The sequence below is a fragment of the Podarcis erhardii genome (genome assembly GCF_964252035.2).
Source record: "Podarcis erhardii genome assembly, chromosome: 7".
Taxonomy (NCBI): Eukaryota; Metazoa; Chordata; class Lepidosauria; order Squamata; family Lacertidae; genus Podarcis; species Podarcis erhardii.
In genome coordinates this window covers 42,172,347-42,191,419 of record NC_138511.1, presented here as the reverse complement: position 1 = coordinate 42,191,419, position 19,073 = coordinate 42,172,347, and the positions used below count along the sequence as shown (strand labels likewise).

The 19,073-nt window shown below is 48.3% G+C and overlaps 1 protein-coding gene across 1 annotated transcript in view; it reads left to right on the top strand.

Annotated features, from left to right (window-relative positions):
- The window catches only part of CPNE7 (copine 7), a 46,171-nt gene extending 28,607 nt beyond the window's left edge, over window positions 1-17,564 (top strand). Inside the window, exons 4-16 of the mRNA XM_081868377.1 lie at window positions 677-751; window positions 996-1,070; window positions 1,567-1,650; window positions 2,384-2,473; window positions 3,651-3,749; window positions 4,291-4,377; window positions 5,256-5,315; window positions 8,887-9,020; window positions 11,998-12,052; window positions 12,233-12,284; window positions 12,621-12,754; window positions 14,395-14,631; window positions 17,004-17,564. Coding sequence (XP_081724503.1) covers window positions 677-751; window positions 996-1,070; window positions 1,567-1,650; window positions 2,384-2,473; window positions 3,651-3,749; window positions 4,291-4,377; window positions 5,256-5,315; window positions 8,887-9,020; window positions 11,998-12,052; window positions 12,233-12,284; window positions 12,621-12,754; window positions 14,395-14,631; window positions 17,004-17,147 — 1,326 coding nt within the window. The 3' untranslated portion in view covers window positions 17,148-17,564. The remainder of the gene's footprint in view (window positions 1-676; window positions 752-995; window positions 1,071-1,566; window positions 1,651-2,383; window positions 2,474-3,650; window positions 3,750-4,290; window positions 4,378-5,255; window positions 5,316-8,886; window positions 9,021-11,997; window positions 12,053-12,232; window positions 12,285-12,620; window positions 12,755-14,394; window positions 14,632-17,003) is intronic.
- The last annotated feature ends 1,509 nt before the right edge of the window (window positions 17,565-19,073 follow it).

Genomic DNA, 19,073 nt, shown 5'->3' with positions numbered 1-19,073 from the left:
CGCATGAGGAATGGTATACTGGGGCCCCTGAGAGCAGAGATAAAAGAGGTGACGCTTGCTAGTGAGCCAAGGCAAGCGTCACTGCGAAGGTGTCTTGTGGGATATACTTGCGGGATTGTCTGACCCCCATAGTGCCCACTTTTTCACTTCAATCTGTTATAGATGCCGTATCATAGTCATTCCTCACTTGTGCAAAAATTGAAATTCATAGACTCACAGAGTTGAAAGGCCTCCCGAGTGTCATCTCGTCCAACCCCATTTAACTAAGTCCTGCTCAAAATTCACCCATTGAAATTAATGAACCAAAGTGAGTCATGTCCATTAACTTCAATGGGTCTACTCCTGAGTAGGAGTGGTGTTGAATTTCAGTGTGGCAGCACCTGCACTCCCTGTCTATTGACATCTGGCAGGCACCTTCTCTATACTGCTTTCAACACCAGCTTAAAACATTATTCTTGAGGCAAGCCTATCAACACAGATGTTGACGTGTTTTGATTTCTTTTTAACTTACTGTTCATTTCCATTATCTTTTAAAGGTTTTTGATTGATTGCTTTTAACAGATTTTTTGTGTTCATTTTAACATTTGTTGTGAAGCACCTTGAGTTTTATTACAACCAAGCAACACAGAAAACATGGTCAAACAAACAAATCTTTTCTTTCTGCCTTCCTTTGCAGATTGTGGCCCAGAAGCGGGTGACCAAGCCTCTGTTCCTGAAGTACGGGAAGTATGCGGGCAAGTCCACCATTACGGTGAGCAGCTCGGTCACAGAAGCAGACATTTTATGACAGCCTTCTGGCCTCCATGACCTGAGGCCCTGTGTGGATTATGGGTTTGTTTTGGTTTTGTTCTTGTTTTTATAACGTATTTTATGTTTTTATTTTGTATTTTTATGCGGTGAACTGCCCGAGATCTTCAGGTGAAGGGTGATATAAAAAGTTAATAAATAAAATGGCTTCTGACTGGCCTCCCTCTTGAACCTCCGCCCCACAACAGGTGACGTCTGAAGAGATTTCTGGGGACAATGGTTTTGTGGAACTGTTCTTTCGAGCGAAGAAGCTGGATGACAAGGTAACAGGGGCCACAAAGGACCTCTCTCTCTCTCTCTCTCTCTCTCTCTCTCTCTCTCTCTCTCACACACACACACACACACACACACACACACACACAGCAAGCAGTATTGTGGTTGAGCCTCCCATTTTTAGCCACATTCTGTTGGGAGGGCTGGCACTGGGCTCTTTATTGAAGCACCCATGGGTGGAGGGGAGCCAACAACATAATACATCTAATTAATTATTATTAAGCACATAAGAAAAACCCTGCTGGATCAGGCCAACTGGATGCCTGTGGGAAACCTGCAAGCATAGATGCCTGTGATTTCCAGCAGCTGATATTCAGAAGCATTACTGCCTCTGGCTGTGGAGGCAGAGCATAGTCATCACGTCTTGTAGCCTTCGACAGCCCTCTCCTCCATGAAATAACAGCAGCAGCAGCAGCAGCAACAACAACAACAATAATAAATGACCTGGCATCAAGATCATGGGACTCAAACCCTCTCTCCTCACAGGATCTCTTCAGCAAATCAGATCCCTTTTTGGAGATCTACCGGATCAATGATGATGGGAGTGAGCAGCTGGTTCACCGCACAGAGGTAAGAGTGTACAGCAGAGGCCAAAAGGTGTAATTCCCCAATATGTTCACTCCTGGCCAGCTGACTGAGAACCCAGAGTGGAATAGAGAATGAGGGTTCAGATCCAGGTGTGTTGCTCCTTTATTCATCTTTGAGCTGGTCCTTCTAAAATCCTGGGGAAATGTTGGGGGCAAGCAGTGAGATAACCTCTTTTACACCTTCCTGAGGAACTGAGAGGCAACTGGAATGTCCTGAATCATGTGCTTATTTACTGGAATTCCACAAGGGCCTTAGAGAGAAATACGGGGGGGGGGGGGGGATGTCCACAGAAGCAGGCTATAAAAGCCCTACTAGCCTTAAGAAAACCACAATAATATTACCATAAGGAGAGAGAAAACCAGAACTGTGCTTTCTAAAGGGGGGAAAGCCGCAACAGGGAAATAAACCTGAAACGTAAATGTAGAAGTAGTTTACCCTTCATAGAGCTACAGTTCCCAGCAGCCTTAACAAACTACGGTTCCTAGAGTTCTTTGGGAGGAAGCCATGCATTTCAAATGTATGGTATGGATGTGACCTCTGATGCAATCCAAGCCAGGAGGTCTTCAGGCAGTTTGGGGAAATGCTCAGGCTCTAGCTGAGGTGAGCCTCCGGGTGAAGGGAGTTAAGAATGGAGGCAGCCCCCTGAGAAGAGAAGTCCATTCTGTAAGACTTTGCTGTCAGGAATCACCAGCCCTCTCCTGCTTGTGCTTTGCAGTTTGTCAAGAACAACCTGAGTCCCGTGTGGGAGCCATTTAAAGTCTCACTGAACTCCCTGTGTAGCTGTGAAGAGAAGCGGAAGCTGAGGGTAAGTCCAAAATGGGAAAGGGGGGGGAGTCTGTGACTGGACAGCACACTCAGCACAGAGGCTGACCATGCCAGTAGTGCAGAGGTGAATTCAGAAGAGCAGGGTCCCTTCATGATAGTCACAGCAATGCCCCCTTACTGCCATGCCCCCTTCTAAGATTATACAAGCAATAATTTTTAAATTATTCAATAGCAATCGTTAGGAATGCATTGCAATGATCAGTGCAGATTTCCATGTGCTGCCTTCCAGCCAGATCCATTATTTAAGTACACGGAATATGCGCAACTTGCGGGTCTAACATATAGAATAAGAGAGCAAGAAGAACATACATTAAAAGAAGGTTGGAAAACGCTTCTTGAGTATATGGAAAATATCAGTGTACAGTTGAAAACACTGGCAGCATTAAGATAAATTCAACAGAGTAAATAATTTTAGATGGATGTAATAGCGGAAAACCAATTGGAATAGTTATTGTAAAATATGCAGGGATGTAAAATAAAGGATGCAAAGGAGAAGAAGGGAAATCACTAAATATGTTAAAGTATATAAAATGTTTATTTAAAATTCTAAAATAGAAATTATATATATATATATATATATATATATATATATATATATATATATATATATATGAGAGATCTACTATTTTCTGTCCACATAAATGGGCAAATGATCTAGAGTGCTCTACTATCTAGTTGTGGTTTCCATGAAGTTTCATTGTACATAGCAGAACATGCACATATTCTCTTGAAAGGGAAGCACCTTGTGTTTCAGTCTTCCAAAAGGCTTAGCTTTGGAGCATCCAGAACCATCACCACTCCTGCCTCCTCTGTGTTTTTCCTGTGTGCCTTCTCCAGAGTGACCCTAGGAGCCAATCCTTAGTGGCTGACTCACCTCCTTTCACTCCGATTGGCTCCAATCAGCACAAAGGGTGAGAAGGCTTCTTCTCAGTGGCTAAATTGCTCCCCTTTCATGCTGATGGGGGATTGCTCTAGGATGCTGGAGACTGGAACTCTGCTGGGACCCTGCTGCAGAAAAAGTAATGGATCTTCGACCCTTGCTCCCAACCCTGGACCATTCCACCACTGGGCCTTGTACCAGAAGGGGGCTTGCTCACCCTTTCCACACACTAAGCAGCTCTCTCCTTTTCTCTTTCCTTTTCTCTCTCTGCATTCAGTGCGTCGTATTTGACTATGACTCCCGGGGCAAACACGACTTCATCGGAGAATTTTACACCACCTTTGAGGAGATGCAGAAAGCGATGGGGGGCAACAAGGTTGGTGTGTGGAGAGGAGTGTGAGAGAGGCCCATGGGGCAGCCCACCATCTGCTTGTAATGGACAAGGGTTCCCCCTCTCATTTTGGGGGCCCCTTGGGGAAGACATGCTCCACAGGGGGTCCCTCTGCCAGTGAGCCAACCTCCTCCCTGCAGAAGGGCTCTTTTCAGTGGGGCCCTGCTGGGGTGGGGACCCTTGGCAGATGCCATGCCATCCCTTGGCACCAGCCCTTCCCACCCACTTTCCCTTTCTTTGTTCTAGACGGCTTAGCGTGAGCATGCCCTGGGAAGGATGCCCCAAGGCTTGGCATACACACAGTCAGGTTCCCCTTTCATTCAGACCTTGCCTGGTCCCAGCTGAACACAACATGTGTCCAGCACCAGGTGTTGTGATCTTACTCGCTCAGACCCCCACTTGTCTTGATGCAGCTTGCAAGGGAGACACCTGGTATGGGAAGGGAATGCTTGCATTTCCCAGCAGTGCCCACCTCTCATAAGGGCACGGCACACCTGCTCACCTTTGCTTCTGCTCCCCAAATCAGATCCAGTGGGATTGTATGAATCCGAAGTACAAGCTGAAGAAGCGAAACTACAAGAACTCGGGTGTGGTCATTCTCTTAGACTTGAAGGTGAGTTGTGCGGTGGGGGAAATGTACACAGGATGGGACAGTTTTCCTCTGAGAGAAGAGGCTGCACAGTGCCTGGGGGAGGGGGAAATCTACATGGGTAGAGATAGAAGGGCATCAAGACATCTTTGGAACCCAGCAGAAAAGCTGAGCCTTTTGCTGCTGGCCAGCCTTTCACTCCCGCAGTCTGGCTGTGTCAGTTTGGTATCAAAGAGTAGGGATGAGGAAGAAACTTGAAACTTGATTCAGTTTGCATTAAAAGGGGAACTGACCCCATTTACACTTTCCTAAACAGTAAGCAAACTACGGTAATTCACGGCCATCTTCAAAATTCACAGTTCTGAGAATTTTGTAAAGTACTTCTCCAAACAAGTAAGGTGTTCAGAAATACTGTACATCTAAAAGAGTAAAGCATGCATATAAATGTATATGACAGTGAAAGTAACATACAGATATGCATTACATATGGGGAAATTGCTTTGGAAAAATGTGTACATTTGGCAAAACTGCATACAGGGTTGTATATATTGGGAGAAATTAACACTGAAATGCTGATGAAAACATTAAAAAAACCAAAAAACCAACTGATGTGGAATTGCAGAGAACTGAATCTAAGATTGGAAAAAAATGAGAAATGGAGAGAAAGCAAGATGGAGTATATTTGCCCATCTCTGACTAGGAATTTCTCCAAATTTTCCCCCTCTGGAATCTGGTGGGTTGCTGGGCTGTAAGCAAAGCCAGGTCCTCAGTGAATTCTCTCCCCACACACCTTCGACCTGGATGTACAGCCTTAATGGCTGCCTCCTCATGCCTGGAAGACTGCAGGAGGAAGGTGGATGTGCCCACCCATGACATTAGCTAACATGCTCTTTGTCTGAAAGATTCACAGGGTCTACTCCTTCCTGGATTACATCATGGGTGGTTGCCAGATCCACTTCACGGTGAGTAGCAACACTTGCCTTCCCCCACTGCACAGTGAACCCATTCTAGCCTCAACTGAACATCATAGATAGCCTGGGTTTTTAAGGCAAGTCTTCTGATGAGTGTGTGTCTTTCACTGGAGGCCATGCTCAGTCTATGCTCAGCCCTCCCCACCTGCCTGCCTTCTTACTTCCAACCAGTCCTATCAGCTTCCTCCTCCTCAATTACAAGTGTTGTCCTTGTAGAATTCAGCAGGGAGAAGGAGGGTGGGGACAAAACTAGAGCTACTTGGCTCTGCCAGCCATTTGCTCTGGCGCCACCTACTGTTGGGCTTCCTCTCTTCTACCCTACCAGTCCCAATGGGCACCAGCATCAATGCTCAGCCTGGAGGAGAAAGATGGAAACAAAAGCAGAACGTGTTTGCTCTGCCTGTCGTTGGCTCTGAATCTGCCTGTTGTTGGCTCTGTTTCCACCTACTGTTGGCCTCCCTGCCTTCCACCTTACCAGTCTAAATGGGCACCAGTGAGCCCTTTATATTTCCATATGTGAAGCAGCAACATCCTGCCTTTTCACATGCAGCAAATCCGTGGGATCCTGTCACTGTCCTGGATCGCCATGGTTGTTCAAGGTTCAAAAGCATGTTCCACACATTGCAGTAGAACAGAAATACAGAAAACCCTCCAAACACTGCATATGCTCAAAGGCAGTGTCGATCTCAGCAAAGATGCTAGGCTTGTCAACTCTCCTCCATATGGGGATGTCTCTTCCCTGGTTGCTGTCGCTAACACTGTTGTAGGATACAGGCTTAGGGTATGCTATCTGCGCACGTGTGCGCACAAACAGCCCTTGCCTTGGCAGGCCAGCTTGTCACGTGCAAATCAACCACAGGCTTGGCCAGGCAGTTTTGCAAATGGAGGCTTCTTCAGTGATCCTCCCCCAGGCCTTGGTGAGCTGCCAGGTGGGCATGTGTGGGGAGCAGCTCCTTTTCCTCCTCGGGCTTTCACAGTCCCTGCTGCCAGGCCTTCGCTGCAGCTTCGCACAGATTTTTCTCCCTTGAAAACAACCAGCGCCCAGATTGCGTTTTGAAAGAGCAACTCTCCTTCTTGGAGTGAGTCAGATCCTAGAACATTCAAGGAACAGATTGCTGGCTCTCAGCCTCTCCGCTCGCTGGGATATGAGCTGGGAACGATCCCAGGAATTAGAGGCTCGCCGTGTCTGGAGGTGCCAAGGCCTGTTGCTTGTTGGTGCCGCGGCGTAGAGGCGAACAGCAGAGCAAGAACGGAATGGTAGCAGCAGGTGGCACAAAGCTGTGCTGTGCTTGGTGCTGCCCCTGGTGGGCAAAATGGGAAAGTGCACCAAGATGGCAGTCCTCCCTTTGAGTTCAAGTCTAGTGGCAAATGCCAGTTTTCAGGAGATATCAGGTTGGAATGGATCCATTCAGCTACTTAGCAAGGGAAGGAGAAGGAATCATAGAACTGTAGCATTGGAAGGGATCCCAAAGGCCATCTAGTCCAACCCCCTGTAATGCAGGAATCACAACTAAAGAATCCCTGGCAGATGGCCATTCTGCTTCAAAACCTCCCATGATGGAGAGTCCACCACTTCTGAGGCAGTTCCACTGCCTAATAGCTGTTGCCATCAGTAAATTCCTCCTAAAGTTTAGTTGGAGTCTCCTTTCTTGTAATTTGAATCCATTGGTTTAGGTGCTACCCTCTGGAGCAGTAGAAAACAAGCTTGCTTCATCTTCCAAGGAAGAGAAGAGGCTCATTTCTCTGCACCCCTTTCACATCCATAGTCAGCAAATTGCTTGGCTAAATAGCAACCTTCTCCAACCTGGTGCCCTCAAGATGTTTTGGGCAAGAACTACCATCAGGTCCAGCCAGCACAGCTGTGTTGTCTGGGGCTGCTGGGAGTTATAGGGTGCTTCACTGCTGTGTGGGAGAAATATACTGTAAGTGCCTACGAGGAAGCTTAAGTTTGGGCAGTGGGTTAAAGCACCATAACACAACAAATCCACTTTAGAAAAAGAAACCCTCTTTTCTCAATTAGGAAAGTCACAGGAAAATGCATTGAAAAGTGTGGAATGAATGAATGATCAATGGGAGATGCCTAACTGCTATACGGGCAAATCAGGATGAATGCAAGATGAATGATTTATGCCTCATTGGAAGGGAGCTAATTGGTATAGTGGTTAGTGATGGACCTGGGAGCATGGGCGTAGCCAAGATTTATGTGGGAGGGGGGGCAGGAGTCGGACTGAGCTATCTGCAATGCAATTGGTAGTTAAGTATTTTTATTTATTTACTTGATGGGAGGCAGCTGTCCCGTCCCCGTCCCCGTCCCCGTCCCCCCCGCCCGCTGGCCACGCCCATGCCTGGGAAAGACCAAGGTTCAAATCCTCACTCAGCCATGAAGTTCATTGGGTGACCTTTCAGCCTAACCTACCTTGCGGGGTTGTTGTGGGGATTAAATGAGGAAAGGGAAGAACCATATCCACCACCCTGAGCTCCTTGGAGAAAAAGATGGGATATAAACGTGATAGATAAATAAATTAGAAGTTCCCAGCAAAGAAATCTGAAGGAATGCTCAGTAAGGACTGGGTCTATTCTAAGCTCCGTGTCATCTTTGCTCGAACAAGTCAAGATGAAAGCTCCGTAAATGGGAGTCACCTGCGGAGCTGATAGTCAGAAAAATCGGCTGGCCGGGTGTGCATGCTGCGTTGGGGAGGCTTTGCGAGATATTTCAGCGCTGCTCCAAACTCTCCTTGTAAAACTGCTAAGCACTGCAGCTGGAGATGGAGTGAGGATCTTAGCAGAGATTCCAGGTTCTGCCTTGTCGAGTGGGAGGCGGCCATCGTCAAGGCTACCGCCTTCAAGCCTACCACTTTGGGATCTATCTGCCGCCTGCTAACTCGCTTCTGGTTTTGACGGGTCTATTCTCACAAACCTGCAAACGGCACGTCTGCATCACTGCATGAACGGTTTATTTCAACCCAATAAACACACTTGGAGCGCCTGTTCTTTTCTCGGCTGAGAGAGGTGTGAAATCGGAGCGCAAGTGGGAGAATGAGGCGGCTGCTTTGTTAAGGCAAATACAAATTGTTGTGACTTTCCTATCAGGCATCTGTGAGAAGGGCGATCTGTGCGGGTTGCCCTGAGGCAGTTCCTGGCTAGACAAAAGTCTTGTCACAAGCGTGTCAGTTGTTGCAGGCATTTTGTTTCCATGGCAACTAATTGTTAGAACATTTTCTGGGTGTGTGCGCAAAAGACAGAACTCCCCACCCGCAGCAAAGGGATGTTTTAATCTAGGTGTCTGTGTTGTAAAAGAAGAACAGACTGCAGTTTGAGCGAAACTGAGAGAAAGAAGGAGGGAGATGCTCTTGTAAGCATCTTAGTGTGTTGCCTGTCTGCAATGAGATCTGATGTGGGGACCGTGGACTTTGGCATGTTTAAACCAAAACTAGAGGATTTGTAACATTTCAAGACTCCCACCATCCCCAATCACCCTATCAGACCATCACAAATGAAAACATGAAACCAAGTGGCGGATCCTTCTGTGTTATATTTCCTCTCTGTTCTTCTGCCTTCCCAGGTGGCCATTGACTTCACAGCTTCCAACGGAGACCCCCGAAACAGCTGCTCCCTCCACTACATCAACCCCTACCAGCCCAATGAATACCTGAAGGCGTTGGTAGCCGTGGGGGAAATTTGCCAAGACTATGACAGGTGACCCGATGTGTCTTGGCTCCTACTCTTGCTTCCTGAGCAGACCTGAACCCCCTTACCTCTTACAGCCACAACATCCATGTGTTGGGGGATGGGGAGGAGACTGGGGGCTTGGAGCTCACAAGTCTGCCTCCTCTTTCAGCCAAGCTTGTAGAAGGAGGATGATTTTGGATTCCAGCTCCCATCAGCCCCAGACAGCATGGCCAGGGTTCAGGGATGATGGGAATCATAGAATCATAGAGTTGGAAGAGACCACAAGGGCCATCGAGTCCAACCCCCTGCCAAGCAGGAAACACCATCAGAGCACTCCTAACATATGGTTGTCAAGCCTCTGCTTAAAGACCTCCAAAGAAGGAGACTTCACCACACTCCTTGGCAGCAAATTCCACTGTTGAACAGCTCTTACTGTCAGGAAGTTCTTCCTAATGTTTAGGTGGAATCTTCTTTCTTGTAGTTTGGAACCATTGCTCCGTGTCCGCTTCTCTGGAGCAGCAGAAAACAACCTTTCTCCCTCCTCTATGTGACATCCTTTTATATATTTGAACATGGCTATCATATCACCCCTTAACCTCCTCTTCTCCAGGCTAAACATGCCCAGCTCCCTTAGCCGTTCCTCATAAGGCATCGTTTCCAGGCCTTTGACCATTTTGGTTGCCCTCCTCTGGACACGTTCCAGTTCGTCAGTGTCCTTCTTGAACTGTGGTGCCCAGAACTGGACACAGTACTCCAGGTGAGGTCTGACCAGAGCAGAATACAGTGGCACTATTACTTCCCTTGATCTAGATGCTATACTCCTATTGATGCAGCCCAGAATTGCATTGGCTTTTTTAGCTGCCGCGTCACACTGTTGGCTCATGTCAAGTTTGTGGTCAACCAAGACTCCTAGATCCTTTTCACATGTACTGCTCTCAAGCCAGGTGTCCCCCATCTTGTATTTGTGCCTCTCATTTTTTTTTGCCCAAGTGCAATACTTTACATTTCTCCCTGTTAAAATTCATCTTGTTTGTTTTGGCCCAGTTCTCTAATCTGTCAAGGTCGTTTTGAAGTGTGATCCTGTCCTCTGGGGTGTTAGCAACCCCTCCCAGTTTGGTGTCATCTGCAAATTTGATCAGGATGCCCTTGAGTCCATCATCCAAGTCGTTGATAAAGATGTTGAATAAGACCGGGCCCAAGACAGAACCCTGTGGCACCCCACTAGTCACTCTTCTCCAGGATGAAGAGGAACCATTGATGAGCACCCTTTGGGTTCGGTCAGTCAGCCAGTTACAAATCCACTGAGTGGTAGCATAGTCAAGACCGCATTTTACCAGCTTCTTTACAAGAATATTATGGGGCACCTTGTCAAATGCCTTGCTGAAATCAAGGTAGGCTACATCCACTGCGTTCCTTTCATCTACCAGGTTTGTAATTCTGTCAAAAAACAAGATCAGGTTAGTCTGACATGACTTATTTTTCAGAAATCCATGGGAGTTGTAGTCTGGCAGTACCTGGAGAGCCACCAGTGCTCTACTCCTGCTGTAGCATATTCATCAACGTACTTGGTATACCAGAGTTGCCCCCTGGAATGAACACAAATGTTTCTTGACGAACATGGTCAGGACCAAATGAGATGTGGTCTTAGATGCATCTTCAGTTAATTATTTTATTGCTTTATATCCTGCCTTGCATCCATTATGGAACTTAAGGTAGTGTACAGGTAGTTCCCAGGTGTTCACCCATCCAGACACTGTCCAGACACAGACCTTCTTAGCTTCAGGAACATGGGGGTGGCCTCTAGTGCCTTTGGATTATACCCTTTGCATTTAACGTGCACACTTTTAAAAAATAATGCAGAGAGCTGATGGGTGGGTGGGGCTGATCATTTTTCAGATCCGAACAGGTGAGAAGAGGAGTTTAGCCCTTTCCTTATCTGCTGACGTGTGTGGCATTGTGGTCTAAACCATTGAGCCTCTTGGGCTTGCTGATTGGAAGGTCGGCTGTTTGAATCCATGCAACGGTGCTCTGTCCCAGCTTCTGCCAACTTAGCAGTCTGAAAGTACACTAGTGCAAGTAGATAAATAGGAACGCCTGTGGTGGGAAGGTAAATGGCGTTTCCATGAGCTCTGACTTCCGTCACGGTGTTCCATTGCTACAGAAGTGGTTTAGTCATGCTGGCCACATGACCCAGAAAGCTGTCTGTGGACAAATGCCGGCTCCCTCGGCCTGAAAAGTGAGATGAACACCGCACCCCATAGTCGCCTTTCACTGGACTTAACCATCCAGGGGGTCCTTTACCTTTTTATACCTTTACATCTGCTGTACTTCTAACAAAAGTTCCAGGTTCCATCCCAATGCAACTAGCTGCTCTGGGGAAAGCCATTTTCATCAAGCTAAACTCTCCTTCCAAACCTGCTGCACTTCTGATAATTATTGCCACTCCCCAGAAGCTATTGTGTGCATTTACAAAAATGCACATTAAATGAAGATGCATTTAACGGTTGCATACAGTTTCACCCTCAGTGCTAGAACAGTTGCACAAGCAACCATTGTGTCTGCTTGGGCTGATAATGTTTCATCCCCAGCAACAAAGGAGAATGGCGCACAAACATCATCTCTGCACCACAATAATGAAGGACGATGGGGATAACCTCTCACATGGTGAGGCTGGATGTCCTGGGCTGCCCAGGAACAGGAGAGAGGTCACTGGTCACATCTGCATCATACATTTACAGCTACCACACACAGCTTCCTCCAATGAATCATGGCGCTGTAGTCCACTACTAACAGAGCTATAGTTCCCAGCACCCTTGACAAAGTACAGTTCCTAGGATAGCTTGGGGGAAAGCCATCTGCTTAAAATATATGATGTGGGTGTTACAATGTGAATGTGACCTTGGTTTCCTGGGGTGCCTCTTCATGCGTTTACGGTGCCAAACCAAGAATGCAGGGAAACCGTTCCAGTGCACACCCTAAGACCATGCACTCTGCTTCTCCACAGTGATAAGAAATTCTCTGCCTTAGGCTTTGGAGCCAGAATCCCACCCAACTATGAAGTAAGTGAAGGACCATCTGGGAAATGATGGGGCTGGGAGGGGGAAGAGGCCCCTGGACAGGGTTGGAAATAAGGGAGGATGGGGAGGGATCAGTGCCAGAGGAGGGTGCAAGAAGGAGGGGCTGGTGTTGTGGGTCCCTTTCATATACATGCTGATGTTTGTCTTTCCTGTCCTGGGCAGATCTCCCATGATTTTGCCATTAACTTCAACCCAAATGATGATGAGTGTGAAGGTAAGAAGCTGACCAGGGTTGCTTTGGAGTCTTCATTCCATCACCCCCCAAGCCAATGCCTGAGTCCATCACCCCCCCCACCCCCTGAGTCCATCAGTACGGTACTTGTACCTGGATTGGCACCTCCAGGTCTGTTTTCAGGAAAGGGCCATAGCTCAGCAGGAAGAGCCTTGGCTTTGCATGCAAAAAATCTCAGGTTCAATCCCTGGAAGCATCTCCAGCTGGGACTGGAAAATGTTCCTGCTTGAAACCCTGGAGATTGCCTTATCACAGTGCTCCACTGAAGGCAATGGCTTCTGGCTACCCCTAACCCCAGCCTTTCCCTCTTCGTGCTAGGAATCCAAGGTGTGGTGGAGTCCTATCAGAACTGCTTGCCCAAGATACAGCTCTACGGGCCAACCAATGTGGCGCCAATCATTTCCAAGGTAGCCAGAGTGGCAGCGGACGAGGAGAAGACAAAGGAAGCCTCTGTAAGTGGGCCACCAAGCTGCAGCTCAGTTGTGGAGTGCCTGCTTTGCATGCAGAAGGCTTCAGGTTCCATCCATGGCATCTCCAGGCAGGGCTGGGAGAGTCTCCTGCCCAAGACCCTGAAGAGCTGCTGCCAGTTAAAGTGTCAGCAGTACTAAGCTAGGTGGACCAGTGGCTTCCTAGGTTCCCTGCATTTTCTCACCATAGCTCGGTAGCAGAGCATCTGCTTTGTATCCAGAAAGTACCATGTTCAATCCTGGCATCTCTAGGCAGGGCTGGGAAAGTATCCTTCCTGAAACCCTGGAGAGTTGCTGTCAGTCAGCACAGACAACACTGAGCTCCCTGGTCCTTCGTCTGCCTTAGTATAAGGCACTGTCCTATGTTCTGGGACGGTTAGGATGGCAAGTCTGCTCTCACCCCAGAATTTCAAGGATTTGTGTGTGAGCTGGAATTTGGATGCTTCATAGCCCTGCCCCCTCACCCCGCCCTGCTTGATGGAAATCTACCGAGTGCTGGGGCTGGGGGATTCACATTCTGGAGGGTTTGCTCGGGCCATTTGCATGCATGCACGAAAGCCCTGGACAGGCTAAAGGAACTTTAACTAAATTCTCCTTCATTATTTACACACACCAAGTACTCTGGGACCCAGGGACATGCCAGTTTGGATTCTTCAGGGATCATGTCAGCTCTTTGCTTGCTAAATGTCTGAAAGCTTTGCTGCTGAGCCCATCAATTAGTGACAGTAGTTAATGTGGTGTTACGGGCCTGAGCTTCAGGTGGGTGGGTGGGGGCTGGAAATTGCATTTCCCTGACTTGGTTTGAGCTGTGCATGAAGGATGCCAACCTGAGGGGGCTTTCTTTGGGGTGGGGGTAAGCAGAGACTGTTGTGGGCTCAGTGTATGTGATGACAGGGAATAGCAAGCATGGGGATGTGAACCCCTGCAGTTGTTGTTGCACTCCAGCTCCCAGGAGTCATCAGAGCCAATGTCTAAGGATGATAGGAATTGTAGGCCAGCAATTTCCAGAGGGCATATGGACCCTCTGTGCTGGTGACCTCAAGGCTTTTATTGGTACCCTGAAAGCTGCATCTCCTCTTTGGTCTTTGTGCTGCACTGTCTATTGTGGGCAGCCTGCTGGATGCTTATGGGAAGAGGCCAGAAACCACCTTGGTTGAGAGTCCTGGGGGACCTGTTCCCTGCCCAGGAGGCCTTTTCCACCTGGCCTGGGAGGGTGGGGCCAAGACTGACTCCAGCTACAAAAGTTGAGGCTGCGGAACAGACTCTTGAGCTGGGGTAATATTTAGGGGTTTTTGTTATGGACATTGTTCAGCATGTACTTTTTATTAATTGTTCATGACTACTATTGCTACTTTTGTGATTATATATACATATATATATAATTTTATTTATTTATTTATTTATTTATTTATTTAAGAAGTTGTAAGCCACCTTGAGCATGGTTTTAACTTTGGAAAAGTGGCATTCAAATAAAATGCATCTTGTATGAGGAACTGTGCTCCAAATTCCCACAATGAACCTTGGAGATACTTTTGGGGCTGGACCTTCTAGCTGCCCTCCTGGTTCCCTTTTCCCTGACCCCTCATCTTTTTCATCTCTCTATCTCTCTCTTTCTCTCTCCACAGCAATATTTCATCCTGCTGATCCTGACGGACGGGGTCGTGAGTGACATGGGAGACACGCGGGAGGCCATCGTCCGGGCCTCCTACCTGCCCATGTCCATCATCATCGTAGGCGTGGGCAACGCCGATTTCACTGACATGCAGGTCTTGGATGGGGATGATGGCATCCTGCGCTCCCCCAAAGGCGAGCCCGTCCTGCGTGACATCGTGCAATTTGTCCCCTTCCGAGAGTTCAAGAATGTAAGTTGCCCTGCAATGCAGACACACTTGCATCTTCTCCCTAATTTCTCCCACTCTTTTAGGACAGACTCATTTTCTCTCTGGTGTTGCATATGCATCTCTTACAGATTCTAAACCCAGAGTTACAGGATCACAGGGCTGGAAGGTACCCTCTTCTTAACACATCTGATACTAACTCCTCTTAGCATCAGCCTGGCTGGAATGTGTCCTTGAACTCTGATCATGCCTCTCGGTTGCCCGGGTGGAGGACAGAGCAGGTGTTTGTGAGCGTCTGTAGAAACTAGTCTACTGATTTTTATTTCAGGAAGCTTACCTAGGCATATGATTTAGTTCTGCCTACTTGTCTTTAACATTTTGCTGAGTTTTTGTGTGCCTTATCAATAATTGTTTTATGCACACCACTTAGAGGTGTTTTTTTTAAAAAAGAAATATCTCACTTTTTAAAGAAATTATAAACAACACCGGTTCTAAATCCATTTACAATATACACATTATACTTATAGTATCATAACACAAGTTGCAGTATAAAATCTCCATTTCGGGGGGGAAATCTACTGTATCCAGTAAATATACTTAATTATAAGATAGATAGAACAGAGACACCTCCTTTTTAGATAAATTAATGAATAACATTTGGCAAACTAATTCCATTTCCATTATATTTCACAGACTTAAATGTCTCCCCACAATGGGCATGGGTTTACTAAGTTCACAATTTTTTATTAAGTGGTTTATCCACCCCCCCAATCAAAAATAAATAAATATGATTGGGTTGTAAAAAAGAAGAAAGAAATTAGTCTTCTCTATAAAGGTAAAAAAAACACACCATTTATTGCTCTGCCCGCTTTTCCTCTCGAACTGAAAAGGGGTCCCCCAACCCCTGATTTTGCAACTGAAGAGCACAAGGGTGCAGGAAGAGTGATCTAGGCCACTGGCATAGACTGTGGCTTGCAGTGTCTCCCCCGAAGCCCTCCCAGCCCTGGAACATGAGGGGGTGGAGAGGGCTGAGTGGTGCAGGGGCAGGGGCAGGCCTGCTGGGGGTTTTCTCTTTCACTTTGCCTGTTTTCTCGCTCCACAGCATGTCGGAAAGGAAAATCCATAGTTGGGTATTTCTGGCAGCCGGAGGCACAAGGCGCTTGGCCATTGCGAAGGCCTAATTGGGCTTGATTGTCAGTAATTTAGGCCTCGGGAGACAAGCTGTCTGCTGCTGAGCCCGAGTGAGCGGTGAGGCGAGATTAACCCTCTGGGCCCTGGCGCCAAGAGCGCTGAGAAGTGACAGGCGCTATTAGTCGAGAGAGAGGCAGACGTGGACCTTCTCTGCAGGAAGGAGGAGGGAGACAACTTGCCCTTCCTCAGAATGCCCTCATCCTGGCAACATTCCCAGTTCTGCTCAGGAGGAGGAAGGGAAGCAGCAAAGCAGGGGCTTTTCTTCTGTGGAACAGGGGACCTTGCAAGGCTATGAGGTCTCTGCATTAGGGATTTTTGGGGAGGGTTGTGACTCAGTGGCAGAGCACCTGCTTTGCATGCAGAAAGTTTCAAGTTAAAGCCCCATCATCTCCAAAAAGAGTTGGGAGGGACTCATGTCTGAAGCCCTGGAGAACCACTGCCAGTCAGTGCAGACTAACTGGGCCCAGGATAGGTCCCTGTTTACTTTGTTCAGTCATTCACTACAAGCTGCATCTACCTGCCCCCACCTGAAGTGGCATCAGGGCAGCTACAAATGAACAATGGGGAGCTTAATGTGACCTCCCAATTGTTCCTTTGCTAGCTGGGCTCCCAGCTGATCAGCACTGGCAGGGAGCTATGTTGGGATGGCCTGTACTAGGGAGCTCCCCACTGGGAAATCCCTAGTGCAGCCAAGACGGTTGGAGGAAGCAGTTTGGAACAGAGGAAGCAGGATGGATTCAAAATGGACTTCAGAGGAGCTCTCTGTAAACCACACCTTTGAAGGCAAGCTCCAGAACCAGTCAGCTGATTGGCACGGGAAGTGCATCTTAAAAGGAAGCTGCTGTATCTGCCAAGCAGCTGGTGGCAGCCACCTCTTTTGAACTGTGGCAGGTGTCAGTCTCCTGTTGTCATTGTGGCACCAGGTGATTGACAGGTAGGTAGTCCTGCTCACCTGTTAAAGTTCACCCAGAGGGGCAGAATGGATGAAAATCAGGAATCTTGCCTGCTGGTTGAATCCAGTTTTCCACTCTGGTTGTGTAGGCAACACTGAGCTATGGCCTGGCTGTTTCCTAGATTCCTAATCCTAAAGTGACAGTACGCAGCAACATGTCCTTCCAAATGGCCATTGAAATGCATTTTGATGTCAGCATCAATTCTAGGTATGGGAAAGAGACCACTAACCTTTTCCTTCCTCTTCCTTCCAGGCCTCCCCGACTGCCCTGGCCAAATGTGTGTTGGCAGAGGTGCCCAAGCAGGTTGTGGAATATTACAGCTACAAGGCCTTACCTCCCCGATGCCCCAAAGGCAGCACCCCTGACCCGACTCTGAACTCACCCTCACCCCAGTGACAAGGGCCCCCACCCCTTTGGGCCTCAGCCACATTGTCTGTCTTCCCTCCATCTGCCAGTTCCTTCCCCCAGTGAAGTAGAAGAGAGAGAAAGAGAGGGAAAGGGGAGCCCAAACCAGTGCCAGGGAGGATAGAAGGTTCCCGGGTCCTGCAACAAACTTCAGCCACCAAAAAAGGAGAGGAGAAGGCCAGCCTGTCACCACCACCACCACCACATCCCTCGCATGCCCTTCTCCCAGTGGCACAATAAGAGATCAGAGCTGGCCCCTTGGAAGCGAGTGAGTTCTAGGAGGACCCATCTCTCCCAAGGGGAAGAAAAGGGCCTCCACTACCCCAGGCAGAACACACAGTGTGACAAATTCCCTTGTGAATGCGGTTTGCCCCAGGAGATACCTAAAGCACAACCAGAGAAAATCCACTTCTGTCTCACCTACGGAAAAGGGGAGAGAGGGCATTGGGTGGGCAACTGGCATTCCCCGTGTTGGCCATTTGGAGATGGGAGACTGAGGGCAGGGAAAGATGCAGAAAGCTTAGTGGGTGGGGGCGGAATGAGTAGCTTTGTCCCTGTATCTCTCTCTCTCTCTCTCTCTCTCTCTCTCTCTCTCTCTCTCTCTCTCTCTCACACACACACACACACACACACACACCATTGCTCAAAGAAGGTAGTTCTGACCTTGTTTACTTCTGTTTCCCATCCACCCCTTGCCCCCAGCCTCCCTCTTCTTGGATGAAACTGTGGCAAGGGAGCCTGCAGCTCCCATTTGCTTCCATGGAGAGGCCTGGTGGAAGTGGATGAGCTAGTGAAGCAGAGAGGACAGTGGAAGGGGAGAGAGGGAACAGAGAAGAGGAAATGCCTCCCCCCTTGTGCTGCTGGAGTTGGTGCTGCCTTTCCCCCTTGGCTGCTGGTGTGTGTTGCTGTAATAATGCCAGCTGCCCCCCCCCCCGGTTTAAGAAAGATGAGAGGAGCCAAGGCAGAGTCCCTGCAAGAACTGTTTCAACACCTTGTCCATTGCCATGTCAACTGCAGAAAACCAACCCCAAACCATCCTTGATTCTCTTGAGTGACCAGCTGGAGTCCCTCAACTTTCCCTTGATGCCCAGCACCATGGGGGGGGGGAGGGGCGTTGGTTGACATTGGAGGTATGGCTCTCCCTCTGCATGGCATGCAGGGTGTGGCCTCAGTGGACAGCTTGAGCCAGCCTTCCACAACCTCCAGATGTTTTGGACTGCACCTCCCAACATTGTTGACCATTAGCCATGCTGGCTGGGACTAATTGGAATTGTAGTCCAAAATGTCTCGAGAAATACGTGGCTAAGGAAGACTGGCTTAAGAGGGTCCCCAGATACATTGCTATTGCACTTATGTCCATTTCACCATCCCATCCTGTGCATGAAGTTCATTGGGTTCCTGTGGAGGCACCATGCCCAGCTCTGCCTACTCCTCCACATGGTACGTGGTTGTCTTTCACTATGATGTTGTTGTTTGCCTAAGGTTTGCATGACAAATCTACTTGATGTACCAAAAGAGGCAGCCAAATAAAAGGATATGTTCTGTTCCCCCCTTGTTCTCTGCACTTTTTCTGATGTGGAAAGTTAAAATGTGCCCCAAAAGAAGGCTACTGAACGGTAGTGGTGTTGGGACCAATTCACAGGAGCTGAGAGGAGCAGCAGCTCAGTAAGAGCTGCTGGATCAGGCTAATGCCCCATCTTGTCCAGCATCCTGTTCTCAAAGTGGCCATGGATGTGCCTGTGGGAAATCTGCAAGCAGAACCCAAGTGCAGGAGCATCCCCTCCCACCCATATGGTTTCCAACAACTGCCTCCAGCCAGGGAGACAGAGCATAGCCCTCATGGCTACTAGATGGAGTTGTTCCTGGAGGCAGTGATTTTTGGGAGGGTGCCCACATAGTAGACAGGTGTCACCCCAG